The sequence below is a fragment of the Schistocerca gregaria genome, chromosome 2 (assembly GCF_023897955.1).
Source record: "Schistocerca gregaria isolate iqSchGreg1 chromosome 2, iqSchGreg1.2, whole genome shotgun sequence".
In the NCBI taxonomy this organism is placed as follows: domain Eukaryota; kingdom Metazoa; phylum Arthropoda; class Insecta; order Orthoptera; family Acrididae; genus Schistocerca; species Schistocerca gregaria.
Window position 1 is genome coordinate 86,760,419 of NC_064921.1, and position 27,373 is coordinate 86,787,791.

The 27,373-nt window shown below is 47.8% G+C and overlaps 1 protein-coding gene across 3 annotated transcripts in view; it reads left to right on the forward strand.

The window, feature by feature from the left end:
* Positions 1–27,373, forward strand: part of LOC126336376 (caskin-2-like) — a 186,281-nt gene that overhangs the window by 125,848 nt on the left and 33,060 nt on the right. For all 3 annotated transcript variants that reach the window (XM_049999989.1, XM_049999990.1, XM_049999987.1), the window contains exon 2: positions 3,625–4,121. In XM_049999989.1, coding sequence (XP_049855946.1) covers positions 3,627–4,121 — 495 coding nt within the window. In that variant the 5' untranslated portion in view covers positions 3,625–3,626. The remainder of the gene's footprint in view (positions 1–3,624; positions 4,122–27,373) is intronic.

The window sequence follows — 27,373 nt, forward strand, 5'->3', positions numbered from 1 at the left end:
CAGGGCCAGGCGGGGAGACATCCATGGCATGCTGGGGGGGGGGGGGGGAAGGAGGATGGGGTGGGGCCTTTTTGGGAGCAGAGGAGGTGGTGGTGCCACTAGGGCGTTTAACGGCGGCAAAAGGGTGGGCGGCGACATGAGGGACGGGAGCTATAGGGAGGTAGCGGGAAGGGGCAGGTCCCGGCGTGGACGCAGTAATCGGCGCCGCAGATGGTGATGGTGAAGGCGACGGCGACGGTGAAGGCGAGAGCTGGGCATGGGCAGTGGCCCACCGGGCCACCACCCTAGCTGGAGCTGGGGGGAAAGGACCAGAGGGAGAGGAGAAGGAGGAAGAAGCTGGAGAGGGGGCGTCAAAGAGCGAGGGCGAAGGGAGAGTGAGAAGAGGAGGGATGGAAAGAGGGGGGGTGACTGGGCACAGCGTGTAATGGTGGTGGTGGGGGCGGAGGGCGACGTGTACACAATGGCAGTGTTGGTAGTAGTGGCAGTGGTGGTGGCGGCTGACATGACGACAGGGATGAACGAAAACAGCACAGGACGAAAAGGAGAGGAAAAAACTGGGGACGAACGAAGACGGAGGAAGACCAGGCCCACGCTGCTGGCGCTGGCTCTGGCGGTGGCGACGGCTGGCAGGAACGCCGCAGCTGCTGCTGCCTCTGGAGGGAGGGGTGGCTGGACCGCTACTGCTGGCCGGGACAGCTGCTGCTGCTGCTGCTGCTCGGCTGGACCTCTGCTGCTCGGCTGGCTGGCTGGCTGGCACCTGAAACCCTAACGCTTCGATTAGTGCTGGAATGGCACAATCTAAGGGCGGTATCCTTCCGAATTACCGCCGGAGATGCTGGCTGAGCGAGTGGCTGGCACTCAAGTAGGCTATCGAGGACGCCGCTATTGGCCGCTGGACCCACGTGTTTCACTGTGGCGCCCTCACACTAAAAGTGGGCCAGGAGGCGCGCGCCACCACAGCTTACAGCGCGATGGTGCAGAGACCTCTAGGGGTCTTAGACGTCCATGAGGTCTGGCGCGGATTCAAATGCCGCGGCCCGCAGTACCAGAGGAATGACATGGGATTTTAGTAGAACCAAAAAAATGCAAAAGTTTAAAAAATGTCCGACAAATGGCGCTTCATCTGATCAGAATAACAATAATTAGCATAACACAGTAAGACAAAGCAAAGATTATGTTCTTTACAGGAAATGCTCAATGTGTCCACTATCATTCCCCAACTATAGCTGTAGTTGAGGAATAATGTTGTGAACAGCACTGTAAAGCATGTCCGGATGGTGAGGCATTGGCGTCGGATGTTGTCTTTCGGCATCCCTAGAGATGTCGGTCGATCACGATACACTTGCGACTTCAGGTAACCCCAAAGCCAATAATAGCACTGACTGAGGTCTGGGGACCTGAGAGGCCAAGCATGACGAAAGTGGCGGCTGAGCACACGAATCATCACCAAACGACGCGCGCAAGAGATATTTCACGCGTCAAGCAATATGGGGTGGAGCGCCATCCTGCATAAACATCGTACGTTCCAGCAGGTGTTTGTCAGCCAGGCTGGGGATGATGCGATTCTGTAACACATCAACGTACCTCTCACCCGTCACGGTAGCAGTTACAAAACCAGAATCACGCATCACCTCGAAGAAGGCCCCATAATGGTGGATGTGGTAAATCAAACCCATACTGTGACATTCTCGTCGTGCAATGGAGTTTCCACGACAGTTCTAGCATTTTCGGTAGCCCAAACACTGCAGTTGTGGACGTTGACAGACCCTTGAAGCATGAAATGAGCTTCGTCGGTCCACAACGCGTTACTCAACCAGACGTCATCTTCCGCCATCTTTTGAAACGAACACACCCCAAATGCCCTCCGTTTGAATAAATCACCAGGTAACATGATGCCGATGGATTATGTACAGATAGCATTGGAGGGTACGCCTCAGTGTCAACCAAACAGTAGTGTATGGAATGCCGGTGCGACGTGCGACTGCACGAGTGCTGAGTTCCCCGTGCATAGACGAACCCGCTACAGTCTCCATTTCTTCCTGAACTGTCTCGCCTTGTGCTCGGTCGGCCACTAAGAGGTCTATCGTCTAAACAACCCGTGGCTTCGAACTTCGAAATCATTCTCGCCACAGCTGCATTTGTCAACGGACCTTTACCCGTTCGAATCCCTTTCCTATGGTGACAGGATCGTAATACTGAACCAGCACATTCCCCTTTCTGATAATACAGCTTCACTTAAAGCGTCTTTTCACTTAACATCAACATGTTGCGACTGCTGGCGCATCTGATTCTCTCTCTCATTACAGCTCCTTTTATACACGATTGTCATGCGCAGTCACTCACGTTTTTCTGTCCAACGCCATCTGTCGCACATTTTGGGAACTTTGTTTTTTGTTTTTGTTTTTTTGTTTTAATAAAACCCTATGTCATTCAAAGCATGTGCGTCAATTTTTACCTCTCTATCTACATTATTCCGTGGTTTATTAAGTCTTCAAATTTATACTGACTTTTTGATCACCCGATATATATATATATACTCCTGGAAATGGAAAAAAGAACACATTGACACCGGTGTGTCAGACCCACCATACTTGCTCCGGACACTGCGAGAGGGCTGTACAAGCAATGATCACACGCACGGCACAGCGGACACACCAGGAAGCGCGGTGTTGGCCGTCGAATGGCGCTAGCTGCGCGGCATTTGTGCACCGCCGCCGTCAGTGTCAGCCAGTTTGCCGTGGCATACGGAGCTCCATCGCAGTCTTTAACACTGGTAGCATGCCGCGACAGCGTGGACGTGAACCGTATGTGCTGCGAAAGGTAGATATACACTGTACTAGTGCCGACATTGTGCATGCTCTGTTGCCTGTGTCTATGTGCCTGTGGTTCTGTCAGTGTGATCATGTGATGTATCTGACCCCAGGAATGTGTCAATAAAGTTTCCCCTTCCTGGGACAATGAATTCACGGTGTTCTTATTTCAATTTCCAGGAGTGTAATTCCCTCGGCATCACGCGACTTAATTCGACTACATTCCATTATCCTCGTTTTGCTTTTGTTGATGTTCGTCTTATATCCTCCTTTCAAGACACTCTCCATTCCGTTCAACTGCTCTTCCAAGGCCTATGCTGTCTCTGACAGAATTACAATGTCAATGGCAAACCTCAAAGTTTTTATTTCTTCTCCATGGACTTTAATTTCTACTCCAAATTTTTCTCTTTTTTCCTTTACTGCTTGCTCATCATACAGATTGAATAACATCGGGGATAGGCTGCAACCCTGTCTCACTCCCTTCCCAACCACTGCTTCTCTTTCATGCCCCTTGACTCGTATAACTGCCGTCTTTCGCTCCCTTTATTTTACTCCTACCACCTTCAGAATTTGAAAGGCATTTAAAGAACTTCGAAATTTTGGCCCTCGATTTCTCAGAAAGCCCACACACAAGCTTATTTTGACTCCTCTTTGAGTGAAGTCTCTGGGAAGTCAGGTTATGGCACTTGGCGTGTTCTCCTGGCCAGCTTAGTTCCCCAAGCGACGACTTAGGCGGGCTTCAGACCGGCCCTGCTGACACTGCATACAGAATGCGCAACTGAAATGTGTGCTGATAAGTGCTCTGTCTTTACAGGGATGCCGAAGAACCGTCGAAGCAGATCCGAAGATAAAACGGCGGATTGGGAGTCTTCCCAACTGTGTTATGAAAATTTTCCACACTACGAAGGAATAAAAAAAGAGGTGAAAGAACAACTTACCAACGTGACTGCAAATAGGGACTTTGCAAGGCTCTTAACGCTTCTGATTCCTTCAACAACGAGTATCTGGCTCCTGCTCTACAGCACCAGTGAAGACTTCCTTACTCTAGGTCCATTCAACTCGGACGCACCTGAAACTGTGTACGCCGAAGCAGAGGTGCCAGAGTGGCCTTCATGGAACTTTTCCAGCGAAATTCTCCTGGGCAGCGGGAAGCACGACGAATTCTCATCCATTGTTAAAGAACTGTGGAGCTCGTCGGCTTTCGCAAAGCCGCTGGTTACATTCATTGGCAGCTGTCCACAGTCGCCGTCGCCGCCCTCTCCCAGAGGACTGCTCACTCCTGGTGGTACAGAAGACACAGCTGAGCCCAAGGTAAGCTTCCAAAGTCGCCAACTTTCTGATCTAGCCAGTTCCCAAGTTTCTCGAAAAAGTAACACACTCGTGTCTCTTTTGCACCCTCCTGCACTATTTTCAGACAACCTATTTACATCTACATCCGTATTCTGTAAACCACTGTGAAGTGCATGGCAGAGGGCACTTCCCATTTGACAAGTTAGTTGAGATTTTTAACTTTCCATTCACTTATGAGTGGGGGAGAATGAGTGCTTAAAGGCGTCTGTGCGCGCTATAATTAGAATTAACTCGACTTTACGATTCCTACAGCACCTATACACCGATGTGACGAAAGTCGTGGTTTAGTTTTAGTTTAGTTTAGTTATATCATGTTCCGTAGATCATTTTCACGATTATTTTACCGATATGATGTGGAACAAGTCACATTACAAGATTTATATACACACACATGAATTGTGCTAATATTAATACATTACTGGCCATTAAAATTGCTAGACCACAAAGATGACGTGCTACAGACGCAAAATTTAACCGACAGGAAGAAGATGCCGTGATATGCAAATGATTAGCTTTTCAGAGCATTCACACAAGGTTGGCGCCGATGGCGACACCAACAACGCACTGACATGAGCAAAGTTTCTAACCGATATCTCATACACAAACAGCAGTTAACCGGCGTTGCCTGGTGAAACGTTGTTGTGATGCCTCGTGTAAGGAGGAGAAATGCGTACCATCACTTATCCCACTTTGATAAAGGTCGGATTGTAGCCTATCGCGATTGCGGTTTATCGTATCGCGACATTGCTGCTCGCGTTGGTCGAGATCCAATGACTGTTAGCAGAATATGGAATCGGTGGGTTACGAGGGTAATACGAAACGCCGTGCTGGATCCCAACGGCGTCGAGATGACAGGCATCTTATCTGCATGGCTGTAACGGATCGTGCAGCCACGTCTCGATCCCTGAGTCAACAGATGGGGACGTTTGCAAGACAACAACCATCTGCACGAACAGCTCGACGACGTTTGCAGCAGCATGGACTATCAGCTCGGAGTCCATGGCTGCGGTTACCCTTGACGCAGCATCACAGACAGGAGCGCTTGCGATGGTGTACTCAACGACGAACCTGGGTGCATCAATGGCAAAACGTCATTATTTCGGATGAATCTGGGTTCTGTTTACAACATCACGATGGTCGCATCCGTGTTTGGCGACATCGCGGTGAACGCACATTGGAAGCGTGTATTCGTCATCGCCATACTGGAGTATCACCCGGCGTGATGGTATGGGGTGACATTGGTTACATGTCTCGGTCACTTTGTTCGTATTGACGGCACTTTGAACAGTGGACGTTACATTTCAGATGTGTTACGACCTGCGGCTCTACTCTTCATTCGATATCTGAGAAACCCTACATTTCAGCAGGATATTGCACGACCGCATGTTGCAGGTCCTGTACGGGCCTTTCTGGATACAGATCCCTCAGGGGGCTCAGCATTCATTTTCTGGGTACGGGCTTGGTGAACCCGGGGTCCTGGCTGTAGACTGGTGTGCGCCGCCAGTCTGCTGATACTGTAAGCTCTAGGCATGCTTCAACGACCACCGTGTGGCGCAACGGTGGAACGTTGTGTGTCTTAGGGACCGGGGATCTTGGCTTGGTTGTCTGGATCGCGAGAACGGTACATACCTCTATAAAAAACCCTTCACTCTTAAGGTGTGCTGCACGCCGATAAGATGCATGGCTGTTGAGGTGGAACAGTCGCTAGCGGGCAACCTCTGGGGAACCTGCCTCACCTCAGTTGTACAAGGCTTATCCAGGCATGCGGGGCTCTGTCTGGATGGACGTATGTTTCCCTAGCTGCTCGTGGGACGACCATGAATACCACGAATTCTTCCTCTTTTCCTCATTCTAATTTTTCGCTGGCCAGTGGGATGGGTGGACCTCTGGTAGGCACTACCGCCCAATCCAACAAGAGGGCTAGGTTAGCCAGTCCTCCTGACTCCGGCGTCAGCAAACGTACAGCAGTTCAGAGTAACAGAGCACATACTGACAACCGGAATGTGTTTTTAATTATAAAACGGAAAGAAGGTTCCTTTGAAAAGGTTTCGCCATTCTATATCCAAAAGGGTCTAGAAGGAATAGCTGGAACTTTAAAATCAGTGAAGCGTTTACGGAATGGGACACTACTTGTTGAAACATCAACTGCTCAGCAAGCAGTTAACCTTCAAACAGCTAAAAGCTTGGGGGAATACACAATCGATACAGAACTTCACAGCACCCTGAACTCCAGTAAGGGTGTTGTTACCTGTAGGGATCTAGTTGACATTCCTGTAGAAAAATTAAAGAGTGAGTGGGCTCAGGAGGGAATTGTTGACGTTCAGAACATCATGAAAAGAGTGGATGGGAACGTGGTGAAATCAGACTCCTTCATTCTTACTTTCAATACCCCCAAACTCCCAGAACACGTCAAGGCAGGATTTCTTCGACTAAACGTCCGGTCGTATGTCCCAAACCCAATGCGCTGTTTTAAGTGCCAGCGTTTTGGGCATACAACTCTAGGGTGTAAGGGAGAAGCGATGTGTGGCAACTGTAGTAAGGCTGCCCATGACGGAATTGACTGTTCGTCGCCTGTCAGATGTATAAACTGTTCTGAAAGCCACCCTGTTTGGAGTAGGGACTGTAGACTCTTCCTAGAGGAACGTAAAATACAAGAAATAAAAACAACTAAGCGTATCCCCTACAGTGAAGCCAAAAAGATCTTTAAGGCCATGCAGCCCCCACATTCGTTACGTCTTTTGCTTCCATTGTTCAGAAGCTGCCTCCGAAGGTCGATGCATCTACACAGACGGAGGTTGTTAGCGTTGGCACGAACACGTGCACATGCCAGTGCACTTACAAGGCAGCAACTGTATCAGAGCCTGTAGCCCCAGAGAAAGGTACAGTAGCTAACATTGAAGAGCCCCAGGCATCTCCGATTGCTGAGGCTGTTCCAAAGCCCAGCATGGTCATAAACACCCCAGCTCCGGTTCCAGCAAAGCCCTCTAAACAAAGGAAAGCACATGGGAAGCAGCACCAACAGATTAAATCGGCTGGTAAACCCTCGGATCATGTTAATGTGGTCCCGCTAGACGCTTCATCAGACTCTTCCCCAGAGCTGATGGAGTCTGAGAATGTGGGGCAATCATCCGCCCCAAGACTGAGCCTCCACCCGCTGCAGTCTCCCCACCTCGGCGGAAAGAGAGGCAGAAAATACAACCACCGTGATGGCTCCCATACTACAATGGAACCTGCAAGGGTTCAGGACACATGTGGAGGAACTACGTCTATTGATTCAGGATAGGCCTATGTGTGTATGTCTGCAAGAGACAAATTTCAGTGAAACATACACCCCAGAGCTACGTGGTTATGTCCTCCACAAAAAGAACGACCTGAGTGGACAGAGAGCTCGAGGAGGAGTAGGTATCTTCGTCAACACCGACTACCACTCCTCGCCTCTCTCCCTCACGACGGGTTTACAGGCAGTTGCAATATTAGTACATGTGCGCCATATGCTAACAGTATGTTCGCTTTACCTGCCCCCACATGATGTGCTTGACGAAGAGGCTCTCAGGGATCTTCTTACACAGCTCCCCCACCACTTCATCCTCTGTGGTGATTTTAATGCACACAATATGCTTTGGGGCTCTGTGAGTACTTGCCCCAGGGGTAGAGCAATTGAGAGGCTTCTTCTGTCTACCAGTGCCCATTTGCTAAATACAGGTCAAAGCACTGATCTATCGCTTTGCTCTCCATCCATCGCCCACACTGCTGCATGGGAAGTGGTTGGTGACTTACACGGCAGCGATCACTTCCACATCCGGATTCACCTGCCACATGCAGTGGAACCGGAAAGAAAACCGCCTCGATGGGTGCTCGGTAGAGTCAACTGGGCACTGTATAGTCAACTCGCCCAGTTTGAACGTCGGGTCAGTGTCCAGGAATGGGTGGATCATATTACTGAAGTGATCCACCGCGCCAGTGAAGCGTCCATCCCACAGTCCACGGGACAAGCGAAGCGGCAGCCTGTCCCTTGGTGGAGCGACGAATGCCGCTGTGCAATCAGGGCTAGGCGGGCAGCTCTGCGTAGGTTCAAATGCCGGCCAACTGTAGAGAACCTTGCAGCTTTTCGGGTGGCGAGGGCAAAGTGTCGTCGGATTATACGAGAGAGCAAGAAGAGGTCGTGGCAGCAGTTCCTTAACACCATTAATCGTTCTACACGAAGCTCCATTGTATGGGAGACCATCATGAGGATTTCTGGGAGAGGTGGGAGGTGCCCTATGGCTGATATAATGTGGAATGGTACTCTCCACACGATCCCAAAAGATATTGCCCAGTCTATGGCGGCTCATTTTGCAGCTATTACTGCAACCGCCAGTCAGAATCCAGCTTTCGAGCCCGACAGAGTGGCTGCTGAGAGGAGCAGTTTTGACTTCCGCTCACCCAATACAGAAGAGTACAACTGCCCGTTTTCCATGTGGGAACTGGATTCTGCATTGTGTGGGGCTCGTGATACATCCCCTGGTCAGGATAGAATCCACTATAGCATGCTGCGGCACCTCACAGGGAGAAATAAAGAAATCCTCCTCCGACTTTTTAATCTAGTTTGGACGTCCGGTCACTTCCCTGACTCCTGGCGTGAGGCAATTTTAATTCCTCTTTTAAAACCTGGTAAAGACCGCACGTGCCCGAGTAGTTACCGTAGTGTTGCCCTCACTAGCTGCGTGGGAAAGACCTTGGAGCGTATGGTCAACCGCCGCCTTGTCTGGATGTTAGAATCCAGACAACTTCTTAGTTGCTTTCAGTGTGGGTTCAGGAGGTATCGCTCCACCTTTGATAACCTGGCCCTCCTGGAGGCGGCCATACAACAGGCTTTCCTGCGCCAGCATCACCTGTTGGGAATATTTTTTGACATTGAAAAGGCATACGACACTACTTGGAGGCATCTTATCATCAGGCAGCTCCACGAACGGAGTTTTCGTGGATGTCTTCCCAATTTTATTCGGTCCTTCCTGTCGCCACGTTATTTTCGGTACCGAGTCGGAGACGTACTGTCTAGTCGCTTTGAACAAGAGAACGGTGTCCCTCAAGGTAGTGTTTTAAGTGTGACGGTCTTTGCTATTGCTATTAATAGTATTACGTCTGTTGTGAAGAGTCCTGTGCAGTGTTCCTTGTTTGTGGACGATTTCTCTGTATTTTGCTCTTCTTCAAGCCTTGCAACGACGACTCGTCAGTTGCAACTCGCTCTCCGACTTTTGGATGAATGGGCACAGAAGAGTGGTTTTCAGTTTTCAACTGATAAGTCGGTGTGTGCTCTTTTTAACCGGTCTCGTTCCGTTTTTGACTTGCCTGAGTTGCGGATGAGGGACACCGTTCTGAATTTTAAAGACACGGTGAAGTTTCTGGGCCTCACTTTTGATTCTAAGCTTACGTGGCTGCCATTAAGGAACTGAAAAAACGGTCTCTTAAGGCGCTGTCTATTTTAAAATGTCTTAGTCACCTCACATGGGGAGCAGACAGGACTTGTCTGCTCCGGTTTTACAGAGCCTTCGTGCGGTCCCGGCTTGATTATGGATGCACGGTGTATGGGTCTGCAAGACCCGCTTATTTGAAGCTGTTGGATGTGGTGCACCATGCGGGGATTCGGCTGGCCACTGGGGCGTTCAGAACGAGCCCCATACCGAGCCTGTGTGCAGAGGCAGGTGAACCGCCACTTCACCTCCGGCGGCGTCTACTAATGGTGCGCCAAGCCTATCAAGCATTATCCACACCATACACGCCTGCATACCACACTGTTGCTCGGCCTCCACCAGAAAGTCTTTTTCGCAACCGGCAACGAGCAACAAGGCCCTATGGGATTCGTGCATAGGATTGCATTTTAGAGATGGGTGTGGCCGGTTTTAATGTTTCACGTCGAGGTTGGAGCAGATACCCACCTTGGCTCCTCCAGAGGCCCAGACTGAATTTAGATTTGGCAAATTTTAAGAAAGACAGTACACCAGATTTGACTTTCAAATCTCTATTTTTTAACATTTTAGATAGGGATCATGATTTTACAGTAGTATACACTGATGGATCCCAACAGGGGGATTTTCTTGACTGCTCAGTAGTTTTCCCCGAAAGTGTCATCAGGATTCGCCTTCCCCAGGAATACACTGTTTTTTCCGCCTAACTTCACGCGATCCTGAAGGCACTGGAGCAGATACGGTGTACTCAGGGCAAAAACTTCCTAATTTGCTCTGACAATGAGCGCATTACAGTCACTGCAGAACCTGTACCCAGCGGAGAAGTTGGAACAGCTGATTTACGACCAACTGTACATCCTCCAACGACAGGGCAAGCAAGTGTCCTTTTGCTGGGTGCCGGGGCATGTGGGCATACGGGGAAATGAACAAGCTGATAGAGCTGCCCAGGACGCCTGCAGATTACCGGAGGTGACACAATGTTCTATTCCTTTGCAATGTGTTGTTTCTGTGCTGCGGCGGAAGAATATGCAATTGTGGGAGGAGGAATGGCTGGCGGTGAGGGACAATAAGCTGCGGTTGGTGAAACCTACCATCCAGCCGTGGTGTTCCTCCTGCCGGTCACCTAGGCGTGACGAAGTGACCCTTACACGTCTTCGCATAGGGCACTGTCCCCTTACGCATGCCTTCTTACTACGGCGAGAAGAAGCCCCCCGGGTGATGCCTGTGGCGTACGAATCACTGTACACCACATTTTAGTTGAGTGTGATTTATATCGATCTGTCAGGGCGGAAGTTAATATTAGTGGGGATCTGCCCTCGATTTTAGCCGATGACGAGGCGAGTGTCAAGAAAGTTTTAAGGTACTGTGATGTTTCTGGGCTTCAGCCCAAAATTTTAGATTGGAATTTTTAGTGTGTTGCCGAGTGGCTTACCACTCCTTTTTATACTTGTAAGAGACCAGTTCCAAACATGTGCTATGTGTTCCATTTTAACCCTTTCCCCTACGTTCTCTTGCGGCTTTCCACTTTGAAACTGTTGACGTGCAAACTGCCTATGCATCCTTTCACCTTTAATTTTGGTCCTATTTTTGCACTTGCTGCATTTTAGTGACACTCATCCGCTGTTGTTTCCGTTCGGGCGGTAAAGACTACACTGTTGAGCGCCCATAACACCATATCCACCACCACCACCACCACCACCACCACCACCGGATAAAGAAAATGTTCGACTGCTGCCCTGTCCAGCACATTCACCAGATCTCTCACCAATTGAAAACGTCTCGTCAATGGTGGCCGAGCAACTGGCTCGTCACAATACGCCAGACACTAGTTTTGATGAACTGTGGTATCGTGTTGAAGCTGCATGGGCAGCTGTACCTGTGCACGCCATCCAAGCTCTGTTTGACTCAATGCCCAGGCGTATGAAGGCCGATATTAAGGCCAGAGGTGGTTGTTCTGGGTACTGATTTCTTAGGATCTATGCACCCAAATTGCGTGAAAATGTAATCACATGTCAATTCTAGTGTAATATATTTGTTCAATGAATACCTGTTTATCATCTGCATTTCTTCTTGGTGTAGCAATTTTAATGGCCAGTAGTGTAGTTTGAGATCTAGACCTGAGCGGCTAACGCACGCTCCTCACTGGTCCAATGCATGATGGTGTCTGACCTGGAAGAGAACTAAGCCTCTCAAATGAGACCAGCCCTGCCCAGCTGCAACCGCTACAGCCTGCATGGTGCGCATATCAAACAAGGAAGTTATGTTGCCGCACGCTGTATAATAATACAACAGAACGAAACAGAACAAAGTTAACGCACCTTGACATTTCACTGTCAGACACAATGGAGATCATTTTTATAGTGAAGATAGCAGCCTCCACAATAACTAAGAGTGCCAAAACTACGGTCCAGCATCCTTGACATCCATTTACTGCAGAATTTTAGAACATTTTCTGAGCTCAACTGGAATGAGGTATCTCAAAGACAACGATGTCCTCGGAAGACATCGGTCACGTGAAAACCAATTCAAGCTTTTATGACATGATATCCGGAAAGCGATGAATCAATGCAGTAATGGAAGATGCACTACTTCTCAACTTCCGAAAAGCCTTTGACTCAGTACCAGACAAATGTTTATTATTGAAAGTACGACCGTATTCGGTATCAATCGAAATGTCTAACAGGATTGAAGTTTCCTCGCTATAGAAGATGCAACATATTACGATGGGGCACTGAAAAGTAGTGCCTCCGAATATTATATGTAAAAATTCTTAAAGCTTTCTAAATAAATCGGACGTTATTAAAGACCTACGTCTTCATTCTTCACGTCTACACATTCACAGCCCTGTGCTCCTAACTGTAGCGTGTAACATGGTAGTGTTAACGTAACTGTGTCTGTACGAGAGAAACAGCGTGCTGTAATCGAGTTTCGAATTCGAAGAGTTCGTCTACACGTGGAGCATCCTTTCCTTCGCGGTAACAATTCCAGACGGCACGCGAGCACTGAGACATCCGCAGCAGTCCGAAGCGGTGCGTTCCCTGCCATTGATTATCCTCCACACACTCCCGACTTAGCCCCATCCGACTTTCATGGGTTTCCAGAACTTAAGGACGACCTTCGACAACTTCACTTTGATAGTTGATGAAGCGGTAGAAGCACAGATGATGATGTGGTTCCGTCAACAAACATCCTGCAGTGACGGTATCAACAAACTGGTCTCTCGTTGGGAGAAATGTGTTCGTCGCCAACGTGACTGTGTTGTAAAATAAATATATAGACATAAAAAAAATGTCGTGTGACTAGGGCCTCCCGTCGGGTAGACCGTTCGCCTGGTGCAAGTCTTTCCATTTGACGCCACTACGGCGACTTGCGTGTCGATGGGGATGGAATGATGATGACTTGAACAACACAACACCCAGTCCCTGAGCGGAGAAAATCTCCGACCCAGCCGGGAATCGAACCAAGGCCCTTAGGATTGACATTTTGTCGCGCTGACCACTCAGCTACCGGGGGCGGACAATATATAGTCATGAAGAATAAAGATGTGGAATGTTTGTAACATTAGTTTTATTTAAAAAGTTCTAATAGTTTTCACAGAAAAAATTCGGAGGCTCTACTTTTCAGCACACCCTCGTGTCTCTTATGGAGAGTCATCGGCAGATGTAGAAATAACCTCAGTTATACCCCCATGGAAGTGTGTTGGGGCCCTTGCTGTTCATCTACATCTACATCTACATTTATACTCCACAAGCCACCCAACGGCGTGTGGCGGAAGGCACTTTACGTGCCACTGTCGTTACCTCCATTTTCTGTTCCAGTCGTGTATGGTTCGCGGGAAGAACGACTGTCTGAAAGCTCCCGAGAGCTCTCGAATCTCTCTAATTTTACATTCGTGATCTCCTCGGGAGGTATAAGTAGGGGGAATCAATATATTCGATACCTCATCCAGAAACGCACCCTCTCGAAACCTGGACAGCAAGCTACACCGCGATGCAGAGCGCCTCTCTTGCAGAGTCTGCCACTTGAGTTTACTAAATATCTCCGTAACGCTATCACGGTTACCAAATAACCCTGTGACGAAACGCGCCGCTGTTCTTTGGATCTTCTCTACCTCCTCCGTCAACCCGATCTGGCACGGATCCCACACTGATGAGCAATACTCAAGTATAGGTCGAACGAGTGTTCTGTAAGCCACCTCCTTTGCTGATGGACTACATTTTCTAAGGACTCTCCCAATGAATCTCAACCTGGTATCCACCTAACCAACAATTAATTTTATATGATCATTCCACTTCAAATCGTTCTGGACGCATACTCCCAGATATTTTACAGAAGTAACTGCTACCAGTGTTTGTTCCGCTATTATATAATCATACAATAAAGGATCCTTCTTTCTATGTATTCGCAATACATTACATTTGTCTATGTTAAGGGTTCATGTCACAGGTTAACCTGTCGGTTAAATTTCGCGTCTGTAGCACGTCATCTTCATGTTGTAGATATAATGGCCAGTAGTGTATATTCTCTGTGATCGCAACCCAGCGCGTCTTCGGAATCGCTTCAATGTAGCCTCATTGGACCGTGTGGCGGACCAGAAATCAATTGATACGTGGGTCACTACATTTAGACAAACCGCGAATAAGACAAGACAAAGAAGTGGAGTCCCTTAGCCCATCAGCTCACCTGAGAACATTGAGGCAATGAGAGCTTCAATCTTGCAATCCTTACGGCATTCTGCGCTTGGACTTTCCGATGATTCAGCGATGAGAATTCTTCACAATGACTTCAAGTTAACGATTGTGAAGAAACTCTCCGAAAGCGACTTCAATCCTCGGTGGAACGCATGTGGGGAACTTCTCGAAAACTTTCGTGAGGACGCAGTTGTTTGTTTTTAGTGGTGAACTTCATTTTCAGTTGGTTGTATGTGTGAACAAACAGAGCATGCGCTATTGGTCCGACACCCATCCCCGAGAACTGCATCAAAGACCTATGCAGTCATCTAAAGTCACAGTGTGGCGTGCAGTTTCCTCAGCTGAGATCGTTCGTTCCCGGCCTTTTTTGAAGAAAATGGCGTCACAGTCACAGTGACACTGATATCGGAACCGTATGTGAACATGTTTTTGGAGGAATTTATTTTCCACGACTTGATGAACTGGGCATAAAGGAGTTTGGTTTTAGCAGCATGTCCTGCCTCGGGCACGGATGTGTGTGATGTCCTTAGGTTAGTTAGGTTTAAGTAGTTCTAAGTCTAGGGGACTGATGTCCTTAGCTGTTAAGTCCCATAGTGCTCCGAGCCATTTGAACCAGCAGCATGGAACAACGGCTCACACTTCAATGGCATCAGTGGCTGTTTTGAGGGAACACTTCCTGGAGCGCCTCGTCTCAATAAGGGGCGATTTGGAGTGACGAGCCCACTGTCCCGATTTGGCCCCTTGCGACCTTTTTGTGTTTTTTTTAAAATCCTGCGTTTATTTCAACCGTCCAAGGATCCTACAAGACCTGAAGGCCAATATCCGGGCAGAAATTGCCAACATACTCGCTGGTAAGGGTCACGAGGAAAGCTAGAAATCTGCTTGGCTCTGAGCACTATGGGACTCAACTGCTGTGGTCATAAGTCCCCTAGAACTTAGAACTACTTAAACCTAATTAACCTAAGGACGTCACACACATCCATGCCCGAGGCAGGATTCGAACCTGCGACCGTAGCAGTCGCGCGATTCCGGACTGAGCGCCTAGAACCGCGAGACCACCGCGGCCGTAGAAATCTGCTTATTGAGAGTATGGGCAATGGGGGCGTGACCAACTTGATATGATTCTCCAAAATGTGTAAAACAAAACTTTAGATATATACCTCCATTATTAAAGAAATAAAATTCCGATTCATGAAATGTGTTTTATTGCATTTTGAAATCAGACAATAATGTTGCCGCACCCTGTATTTTGTGCTGCCTCTGTGCGCTCACTGAGCTTGTTGTTGGCCTGTAGAGGGGTGGTCATATTCATATGCAGTGTCAGCCCGTGGACTTGTTGTTGCTCAGATATCTCCGAATTCTAGCTCTGCCCTTCCTGTACACACGTGGGATATATTGTTGACAACTTATTCAAAATATTCATTCAGTGAACATTAGGCAGAAAACGGTAAGTGCTTAATCATTGTAGGCCCGGGTTTGATTCCCGGATGGGTCAGAGATTTTCTCCGCTCCGGGACTGGGTGTTGTGCTGTCCTAATCATCATCATTTCATCCCCATCGACGCGCAAGTCGCCGAAGTGGCGTCAACTCGAAAGTCTTGCACCAGGCGGACGTTCTACCCGACGGGAGGCCCTAGTCACACGACATTGTACCATGAACTGTTCAGCTGGTTTCATTTTCAATATGCTTCCAGCAGAAAGGGAAGTCCACAGCTATTGATCTTGCGGTAGCGTTGTCGATTCCCGCGCACGGAGTCCCGGGTTCTATTCCGGTCGGGGTCAGGGATTTTTCCTGCCTCGAGATGTCCGGGTGGTGTCGTGTCGTATTCATCATCTTCATTCATCCCCACTACGGTCAGGGGAAGGTAATGGCAAACCACCTCCACTAGAACCTTGCTTAGCACGGCGGCGAGGATCTGCCGCATTGTCCCCAACGCTCCTCGGAGTATGGGACCTCGTCATCACCATCACCATCACCATCACCACCATCAGAAAGGAAACTAAAAGTGAGTGATGAACCCGAGTGCTCAAATTCAAGACGAAAAGGTTTTATTGCAGCTTCTGTTCTATACGAGAGTTCCTCGCATTCGTTCGTGACTTCTCTATAATATGTTATTTATTCATACCGTCTGTAACATATCTTCGTGCTTCATTAACTCACTCGCTTATAATCCACTGTCCTGTGACAGCCTGCAAAAAGTCACAATAACCAGCTTTTGTAGTGTGGACCACTGCGAGTGGTGCAGAAAGAGTGTCAGTGAGGTTCTCGAATATACCGACGGGGATGTGAAGCCAGTCTGACTGGAGTGCTGTGGCCAGCAGCGCTGGGTTTTTCTGCTGAGGATCCATAATGCGAACAGTCCGATTCGGATGGTGCCAGATGGTCCCACAGATTCTAGATTGGATTGAAATTCTGGGAGTTTAGTGGCCAGGGGAGTACGGTAAAGTCATTCTGTTGCTCTTAGAACCAAACATGTAGACTGCGAGCTGTGTCACGTGTTGCCGTGTCCTGCTTGTATACGCCACTGTGTCGAAGAAAAACGAACTGCATGTAGAGGTGGACATGGTCCCCAAGGATAGATACACACTCGTGTTGATTCATTGCGCCTTCCACAATGACGAAAACATTCCCCAAATTATAACGCTTCCCCCTCTGCCCTGGATCATTCCGACTATTGTTGCAGAGTGTTTGCTTTCAGACGTTTCGCGCCGTACACGCCAACGGCCATCTCTCCGACGGAGCATAAAACGCGATTCATCTGGAAAGGTCACCTGTCGCCACACAGTGGACGCCCTGTTGCCGCAATGGCGTGTAAAGTCTAGCCTTCGTCGCCTAAGAAGAGTAGTCGGCATGGGTGTCTGAACCAGGCACCTGATGAGGACGCACACATGCAGCAACGTTCACTGAGCGGATTGTTGGTAGCCCCTAGGATTAGCCGAGTGGTCTGAGGCGCTGCAGTCATGGACTGTGCGGCTGGTCCCGGCGGAGGTTCGAGTCCTCCGTCGGGCATGAGTGTGTGTGTTTGTCCTTAGGATAATTTAGGTTAAGTAGTGTGTAAACTTAGGGACTGATGGCCTTAGCAGTTAATACCCATAAGATTTCACGCACATTTGAACATTTTTTTTTGTAGCCCCTTGGTTCGCCTGGCGGTCAGATGCTGAACAGTTGGATGTCTGTTTGCCGGTACGCTTCTTCAGAGCCGTCGTTCACCCCTGTCAAATATGGCACCTGGTGCACGACCGTGCCTCGCAGATGGTTTTCGGTAGCGCCATTTTGTCATGCACGCTGTACCTTAACCACGGTGCCACGCCAACAGTTTACAAACTTAAATTTGCAAACTTAAATGTTTCGGAAATGCTTCCACACTTAGTCCGAAAGCCATTGATCATCCCCTCTGACGTCAGACATGTCGGTCAATTCATTTCTACGTAATGATAACGACTGCCCAGTTTTTCCGTGATTGCGACTGCAAGGAGCAGACGTGGAGGCTAAGCAGGAGCCTCTATTCCTCCAATTCCCTTGCTGGGTTGGTGGTAAAGGGCCTCAGTTTATGGATTGGCGTAGTGTTGAAGCTGGAGCATAAGAGAAACAGAACTGCTAGCAACCCAGCGGTTATAAAAGTTTTTTTTTTAATTTTTCCAAAGTCGACAACGAGAAGGTCGTCACGTGACTTCCCATCCTGTCCTCCTCCTGTTCCCACTCGACCGAAACGTCGATGATACGGTCCCAGCCAGCATGGGCGAAGACAGGATGGGCGTTGCTGACCCAGACATCCTTTCTGAAAAGCATGTCGTGCATGATCCCGTGATGCCTGGCAAGATCGTATGGCTTGTGAGGAAAGGAAGGGTAGGGATTGTCGAAGTGGGGTTAAGTCTCGTCCTTGAGCGACTCGGCGCTCTTCTTCAGCACCGCCTGCACGCTGTGCTCGTCTGGTAGTGGCAAGCAAGCGTCCTCAGCGTCTTATTGTGCGGCTGCCGCGGCAGGCTTCGCTGCGTCCACTCCCACCTTCCGCCCCAAGGGGATGGGAGTGGCTGGACCGGACGACACCGTTGTGGTATCCGCCATCACTCAGCCACCGGCTGACAGTGGCGGACTTCAACACGCCAAAGTGCGGCCAGCCGCGCAGATGCAGAGATAACACACGCGGACCGGGCAGATAGATTCGCCGACTGGCTGTGTAGTCCATTTCGAGATGACCACTAGAGGGCCGGTGTAGCGACGTGGAAGCGAGTCTACACTCGGTCCTTGACGCCACCACACGCCATATCCCCGGATTATCAGGACGGTATATAGGCAAATACTCTTTCAAATTCTGAAGGTGGCAGGTGTAAAATACAGGGAGCGAAAGCCTATTTACAATTTGTACAGAAACCAGACGGCAGTTATAAGAGTCGAGAGACATGAAAGGGAAGCAGTGGTTGGGAAGGGAGTGAGACAGGGCTGTAGCATGTCCCCGATGTTGTTCAATCTGTATATTGAGCAAGCAGTAAAGGAAACAAAAGAAAAATTCGGAGTAGGTGTTAAAATCCATGGGGAAAAAAGAAAAACTTTAAGGTTCGCCGATGACATTGTAATTCTGTCAGAGACAGCAAAGGACTTGGAAGAGCAGCTGAACGAAATGGACAGTGTCTTGAAAGGAGGGTATAAGATGAACATCAACAAAAGCAAAACGAGGATAATGGAATGCAGTCGAATTAAGTCAGGTGATGCTGAGGGAATTAGATTGGGAAATGAGACACTTTAAGTAGTAAAGGAGTTTTGCTATTTGGGGAGCAAAATAACTGATGATGGTCGAAGTAGAGAGGAAAAAAATATAGACTGGCAATGGCAAGGAAAGCGTTTCTGTATAAGAGAAATTTGTTAACATCGAGTATAGATTTAAGCGTCAGGAACTCTTTTCTGAAAGTATTTGTATGGAGTGTAGCCATGTATGGAAGTGAAACATGGACGATAAATAGTTTGGACAAGAAGAGAATAGAAGCTTTCGAAATGTGGTGCTACAGAAGAATGCTGAAGATTAGATGGGTAAATCACATAACTAATGAGGAGGTATTCAATAGAATTGGGGAGAAGAGGAGTTTGTGGCACACCTTGACCAGAAGAAGGGATCGGTTGGTAGGACATGTTCTGAGGCATCAAGGGGTCACCAATTTAGTATTGGAGGGCAGAGTGGAGGGCAAAAATCGTAGAGGGAGTCGAGAGATGAGTACACTAAGCAGATTCAGAAGGATGTAGGTTGCAGTACGTACTGGGAGTTGAAGAAGCTTGCACAGGATAGAATAGCTTGGAGAGCTGCGTCAAACCAGTCTCAGGACTGAAGACCACAATAACAACATATAGGCCACTGCAACAGCAACGTACAGCCAGTCCTACGCCTGGTTCAGATGGCTCTGAGCACTATGGGAATTAAACATCAGAGGTCATCAGTCCCCTGTACTTAGAATTACTTAAACCTAACTAACCTGAGGACGACACACACAGCCAAGCCCGAGGCAGGATTCGTACCTGCGGTCGTAGCAGCAGCGCTGTTCCGGACTGAAGCGCCTCGGCCACAGCGGCCGGCAGACCTACACCCTGTGGTACTTAGGATACTGTCTCAAGTCCGCAGCTCGTGATCGTGCGGTAGCGTTCTTGCTTCCCACGCCCGGGTTCCCGGGTTCGATTCCCGGCGGGGTCAGGGATTTTCTCTGCCTCGCGATGACTGGGTGTTGTGTGATGTCCTTAGGTAAGTTAGGTTTAAGTAGTTCAAAGTTCTAGGGGACTGATGGCCATATATGTTAAGTCCCATAGTGCTCAGAGCCATTTGAACCATTTGATACTGTCTCAACTATCGCGGATGTGAACTGTAGTGCTCTGGAGTTGTGTAATTGCTATGGATTTTGAAGTGCTGTTGTGAACCAGTATCGTTGTGAATATATCATTTTAAATATTTTGGATGTAACAACCTTCTTGGCGGGCTTAAGTTCTTCCCGCTGCTGCTGAATCTGTCGGTGACAGTGACGAGTTCTTCATGACGGCCCTCTCTGCCGCAATTGCACCTTTGATAGTAGCCACAGCATCGTCTGTGGCAGGACGTCACTTTCCTGGCAGCGCAGCCCAATTTCCCCTCTTTATGGGGTGTGGGGTGGCGCCGCCGAGTAGACTGGGATCGCTTGTTTACGTGTGGCAGCCTTATTCTGCTTCATCCAGTCCTTGATGTAGCTGCACCTGCGTGAGTTCACACAGGTGGCAGCAACGGTTCGCGACTTGTCACAGTTGCGTGTACCGCGTACTTTCGCGCGTTTCAAAGATGCGACTGTACCTTTGCATGCCGTGCCTAAATGCTCCATCTTTTGGCATTTGTAGCACTGCTGCGCCGCCTTCTTCGTCTTCCTCTTGCCGCAGCGATTGTTCCCACGGCTTGGATCACGAGCTCAAACACGTCAGTTTGCCTTCCTTCCTGCGTCCGGACATTTCGCCCGGCGATCTGTGACGTAGCCGAGCGAGAGAACACCTACGATGTGATCCGCAGCTAACTGAGCAGTAGTTTTTCCGCGTCCTCGGACAAGTTGTATATACCGTCCACTGCTGCTGTTGCCACCTGACCTTGAACGTAGGCAGTGACGTAATCACATTTCTGTGACTCGACTATGTAGTTACTAGTCAGCATTCTGTAAACTGTGTACAGACTCGTTCCATGACCAAATAAGCCTTGGCTCGCATGGTCCCAAAGAACCTGATAAATAAATAAACACAGGGTGCCCCAAAAAGTGGTTTACATTGTTTGAACTTCAATAATTGAGGAGATATTAATGATAACCTCATCCAGCTGTGATTATATAGTGCTTTCGTAACTAGTGTGCCCACCTTCATTTGTTTTCTTTTGTTTCCTTCTAGTTGCCAAAAATACGCGTAAATAACAAGTGGCTGAAATCTTGCCCTTGGATCAATGAAAGTAGTTGTTAAAGTTTTGTTGAAAATGTGAAAACATGAGAGAAGTTTCGAAATGATGGCGGGCAGAGTTTGAACCTGCGCTGGCGTCACGTGTAACAATAACGAAATTACGCGACAGATTCGAGAGGGAAGGAAGTATGCGTGATCTGAAGAAGGGACGGCGTGGCAGGAATGAAATCAGTAGCGGGTGGAAAAGGGGTGGACACTCACAGGATCCCTAAAGAAGTCCATATGGCAAGGTGCGCTTGAATCAGGTATGAGATAGTCACCGCATTCTAAAGCACACACTGTGGACATCGAATATTTCCAAGCTGCTTCAGGAGATGAATGACGACGATTCTGATAGGCGTCTCGAATTTTGTGAATGGGCTTGTGATAGTGGACAGTTGACTAATTTCATTGTTTTGTGTGATGAGGCGACGTTTAAACTGAATGGAACCATCAGTAGCCGTAAATGTGTGTACTTGGCAAGGGATAATTGCCGTGTTACGGAAGAACGAGCTGTTAATCTTCGCGGCTTATCTGAGTTCTGTGATATGTCTGTCGGAGGACTTGTTTTGAAGGAACAGTGACCAGTGACAAGTGTCAAGTACGTCGCCATGTTGTAGGAATGAATTTTATCAACTGTTCAGCAACTGTACTTTTTTTGCCACAGTAGCGTTCGGCATTTCCTGGATGAAACATTTGTTGAAAGGAAGTGTTGAGTTTCGACCCAAATCTCCCGCTCCAACGCCGTTAGATTTCTTTCTGTGGGGAACTCTGGCAGCCACGTCAGCTCGATGATAGATTCGATTGTTACTGCCTGTGAATCCACTCCAGTGGCGACCGTTACATATGTTTGTCGATCGGTTCCGCTCTGTTGCAGGCGCTATATCGTTACCGATGGAGGACATTATGGATATCTTCAACCTTAAAACATTTTTAGTAATGTCGTCACCATTTTTGACACTTAAGCATTAATAGTTTTGTTATTTGTGTTCAAGTTACTAAAAGTCAAACAGTGTAAACCGTTATGTGGGATCGTCTGTATAATAATTACTAATATTACAGCACTTAATCTCTTTCGTCCAGACTCGTCGTCAGTCTTGTTGTGTCTAGGAATCCTGCCTACTCGGTGAGCTAGACAATCAATCAAACAACTCGTATTGAGCTATGCAAGTGGCTATTCGTGAAGCTGCTATCGAACTGGGTATCTTTGACGCTGCTGTCCAACTGGTCTACACTAGTCGGGCGCGGCGCTTATGTCCTCTTCACGTAGGGGCCGCTGCTGTCGCGTTGTCATCCTGGAAGGGAGGTCTGTCAGCGTGCGATTTGCTGACTTCCTCTCGCAGCCTTGTCTTCCCTGTCGTTCCCGACTGGCGTGCCGGCGCTTCGTTTTACGTCATAATATAATCTATGGGTAACTTTCCTCCGAGTCTTCATAAGTTCTTCCTGAAGCGTGAGTAGTGTTATCGATGTTTTGGGCGAATTTGTCTGGCTGATTAATTTACCCGACAGATGTCTGATGAGGTTCGGATTTAAGATTGGAGTTTTAACATTCCAATCCACCACATTCAACTGGCATATCTTGAACCTTTCTGCTACGGACTCTGCTTCGTGGACAGGAGCATTATCGTGTTAAAACAGAAAATGTTCGATTCAAGATTGTTGTCTTACTGCAGCAAACATAACTGTTGCCCAACAGTTAGATACATGTTCCACGATTCACTTGCAAGATATGTCTTAATGGCGTCGAACGAGTCAATTTATATGTTAATACCTCAATTCGTATTTAAATGTGGATGCAAGCTGATCATTTACAGCTGACTTCTGGGCTCAAACATAATAAGGTATCTCGAACAGAGCGACCTTATCCATGCCAACCAGCTTGGATTCCGGAAAACATAGACCATGTGAAACCCAGCTCGTACTTCTCTCACATGACATCTTGAAAGCCATGGTTCAAGGCAGTCAGGTAGGTGCATTATTTCTCGACTTCTGAAAAGCATCTGACTCAGTGCCATACCTACGCTATGAACGATCGTGTGGGGTATCAGGCGAAATTTATGACTGTATAGAGGATTTCGTGGTAGGTGGGATGGAGCATGTTATCTTGGATGGGGCGTCTTCAGCATATCCAGATGTAGCTTCGGCTGTACCCCAAGGAAGTGTGTTGGATCCCTTTCTGTGTATGTTGTATATTAATGATCTTTAAGACAATATTAACATTAACCTCAGGCTTTTCGCAGATGTACAGTAAACTACAGACTGAATGATGCTGCAAAAATATTCACTCAGACCTTGATAAGATTTCAAAGTGGTGCAAAGATTGGCAGCTTCTTTAAATGTTCAGAAATGTAAAACTGTGCACTTCTCAAAACTAAGAAAAACGTAGTATCCTATTAATAAAATATTAGTTTGCTACAATTGCAATTAGTCGACTCATTAAAATACATGGGTCTAGCGCTTAGTAGGTACATGAAATGGAGGAGGAGGAGCGTTTAACGTCCTGTCGGCAACGAGGTTATTAGAGACAGAGCACAAGCTCGGATTATGGAAGGAAATCGGCCGTGCTCTTGCAAAGGAACCATCCCAGCCCGTGCCTGAAGCGAATGAGAGGAGTCACGGGAAACATCTACATCTACATCTACATCTACATCCATACTACGCAAGCCACCTGACGGTGTGTGGCGGAGGGTACCCTGAGTACCTCTATCGGTTCTCCCTTCTATTCCAGTCTCGTATTGTACGTGGAAAGAAGGATTGTCGGTATGCTTCTGTGTGGGCTCTAATCTCTCTGATTTTATCCTCATGGTCTCTTCGCGAGATATACGTAGGAGGGAGCAATATACTGCTTGACTCTTCGGTGAAGGTATGTTCTCGAAACTTTAACAAAAGCCGGTACCGAGCTACTGAGCGTCTCTCCTGCAGAGTCTTCCACTGGAGTTTATCTATCATCTCCGTAACGCTTTCGCGATTACTAAATGATCCTGTAACGAAGCGCGCTGCTCTCCGTTGGATCTTCTCTATCTCTTCTATCAACCCTATCTGGTGCGGGTCCCACACTGCTGAGCAGTATTCAAGCAGTGGGCGAACAAGCGTACTGTAACCTACTTCCTTTGTTGTCGGATTGCATTTTCTTAGGATTCTTCCAATGAAGGTCAGTCTGGCATCTGCTTTACCGACGATCAACTTTATATGATCATTCCATTTTAAATCACTCCTAATGCGTACTCCCAGATAATTTATGGAATTAACTGCTTCCAGTTGCTGACCTGCTATTTTGTAGCTGAATGATAAGGGACCTATCTTTCTATGTATTCGCATCACATTACACTTCTCTACATTGAGATTCAATTGCCATTCAGTGCACCATGCGTCAATTCGCTGCAGATCCTCCTGCATTTCAGTACAATTTTCCATTGTTGCAACCTCTCGATACTCCACAGCATCATCTGCAAAAATCCTCAGTGAACTTCCGATGTCATCCACCAGGTCATTTATGTATATTGTGAATAGCAACGGTCCTATGACACTCCCCTGCGGCATACCTGAAATCACTCTTACTTCGGAAGACTTCTCTCCATTGAGAATGACATGCTGCGTTCTGTTATCTAGGAACTCTTCAATCCAATCACAAAATTGGTCTGATAGTCCATATGCTCTTACTTTGTTCATTAAACGACTGTGGGGAACTGTATCGAACGCCTTGCGGAAGTCAAGAAACACGGCATCTACCTGTGAACCCATGTCTAAGGCCCTCTGAGTCTCGTGGACGAATAGCGCGAGCTGGGTTTCACACGACCGTCTTTTCCGAAACCCATGCTAATTCCTACAGAGCAGATTTCTAGTCTCCAGAAAAGTCATTATACTCGAACATAATACGTGTTCCAAAATTCTACAACTGATCGACGTTAGAGATATAGGTCTATAGTTCTGCACATCTGTTCGACGTCCCTTCTTGAAAACGGGGATGACCTGTGCCCTTTTCCAATCCTTTGGAACGCTTCTCTCTTCTAGAGACCTACGGTACACCGCTGCAAGAAAGGGGGGGGGGGGGCAAGTTCCTTCGCGTACTCTGTGTAAAATCGAACTGGTATCCCATCAGGACCAGCGGCCTTTCCTCTTTTGAGCGATTTTAATTGTTTCTCTATCCCTCTGTCGTCTATTTCGATATCTACCATTTTGTCAACTGTCCGACAATCTAGAGAAGGAAGCACAGTGCAGTCTTCCTCTGTGAAACAGCTTTGGAAGAAGACATTTAGTCAGGATGGCCAGACACGGGTTTGAACTGGCTTCCTCCAGAACGCGAGTCCAGTGTGTTAACCACTGTCCCACTTCGCTTTGCGGAACGATCACTTAGGCTCAGTCATGGGTGAAGCAAGTAGGGGACTTCAGTTTGTTAGTAGAATGGTAGAAAAGTGTAGTTTACAAAGAAGATTGCTTTGAACCACTCGTGAGACCCTTCCTACACTGAGCTGAAGGGAACTGACACCATGAATCCTGCAGGGCTCTGCATAAATCCGAAAGAGTCGTATCTAGTGGTCCCACGTCATTATAGAGCCTCCACAAGCTTGAACAGTCCCCTGCTGACATTCAGGGTCCATGGATTCTTGAGGTTTTCTCCATACCTCTACACGTTCATCTGCTCGATACAATTTGAAACGAGACGCGTCTTAGCAGGCTAGATGTTTCCAGGCATCAACAGCCCAATGTCGGTTTTGATGGGACCAGACGAGGCGTAAAGCCTTATGTCGTGCAGTCATCAAGGGTACTCGAGTACCCATATCGATGATGTCTGACACTTGTTGATGGCCCAGCACTGAAATCTGCAGTGATTTGCGGAAGGGTAGCACTTGTGTCACATTGAACGATTCTCTCCAGTCGTTGGTCCCGTCCTTGCAGGATCTTTTTCCAGCGGCATCGATGTCGGAGATTTGATGTTTTACCGGATTCCTTATATTCACTGTACACTCGTGACATGGTCGTACGGGAAAATCCCACTTCATCGCTACCTCAGAGATGCTGTGTCCCACCGCTAGTGCTCCGACCGTAACTCCACGTTCAAACTCACTTAAATCTTGATAACCTGCCAGTGTAGCAGCAGTAACCGATCTAACAACTGCGCCAGATGTTTGCTGTCTTATATAGGCGTTGTCGACGGCACCACTGTCTTCTGCCTCTTTACATATCTCTGCATTTATACCGCATGCTTATACCAGTTCCTCTGGCGCTTCAGTGTACAATATAGCCCAAGTGTGTGGAGTCTGTATCATATTGGACTGGGAAGGGGTGTTAAATGTATACTGAGAAGGGCAGTACAAATGGTCACAGGTTTGTTTAATACTTGGGAGGGTATCACAGAGCTGTTGAAAAAACTGAACTGGCAGACTCTTGAAGAAAGAAAATTTACAAGTTTCAAGAACCGGCTTTAAATGATGAATCTAGTAGTGTACTGCAACCCCTTCATGTATCACCCTATTGGGCTCGTGGTGACAAGGTTAGATCAATTATAGCACCCACAGAGGCATTTAAACAGTCATTCTTTCCTGCCTTCAATCTGTGAATGGAACAGGAAAAACTAATAACTGGTACAATTGGTCATATCCTCTGCTGTGCACTTCACAGTGGTTCGTGGGGTATGGATGTAGATGTAGGACGTAGACTGGAACAATGTCTTACTGATAATGGAAGACATTCGCCAAAGCAGTATTTAGAAAATAATTTTCTTTGGAAAATGTCAAACAAACAGCCTTCAATCGCAGATCGTGATCTGTATTTCAATGCGCAATGTATTTCGAGCCCTTAGGGCTCATCTTCAGGTGCTTGATGTAAACTCATCATTTCTTAAAGTTAGGTTCGGACTTATTTTCAGGTGCTAGATGTAGGGTCATCGTTTTTTGAATGTAGGCTACTAGTGGCCTGTTTCCATAAACGTTACATATTTGATAAGCATTCTATTAGCAGATACACTATGTGATCAGAAGTATCCGGACATCCCCAGAAACATAAGTTTTTCATATTAGGTGCATTGTGCTGCATCTAGTGCCATACATTCCATATCAGCAACCTCAGTAGTCATTAGTCATCATGAGAGAGCAGAGTGGGGCGCTCCGCGGAACCCACATGGTCATGGTCAGGTGATTGGGTGTCACTTGTGCCATAC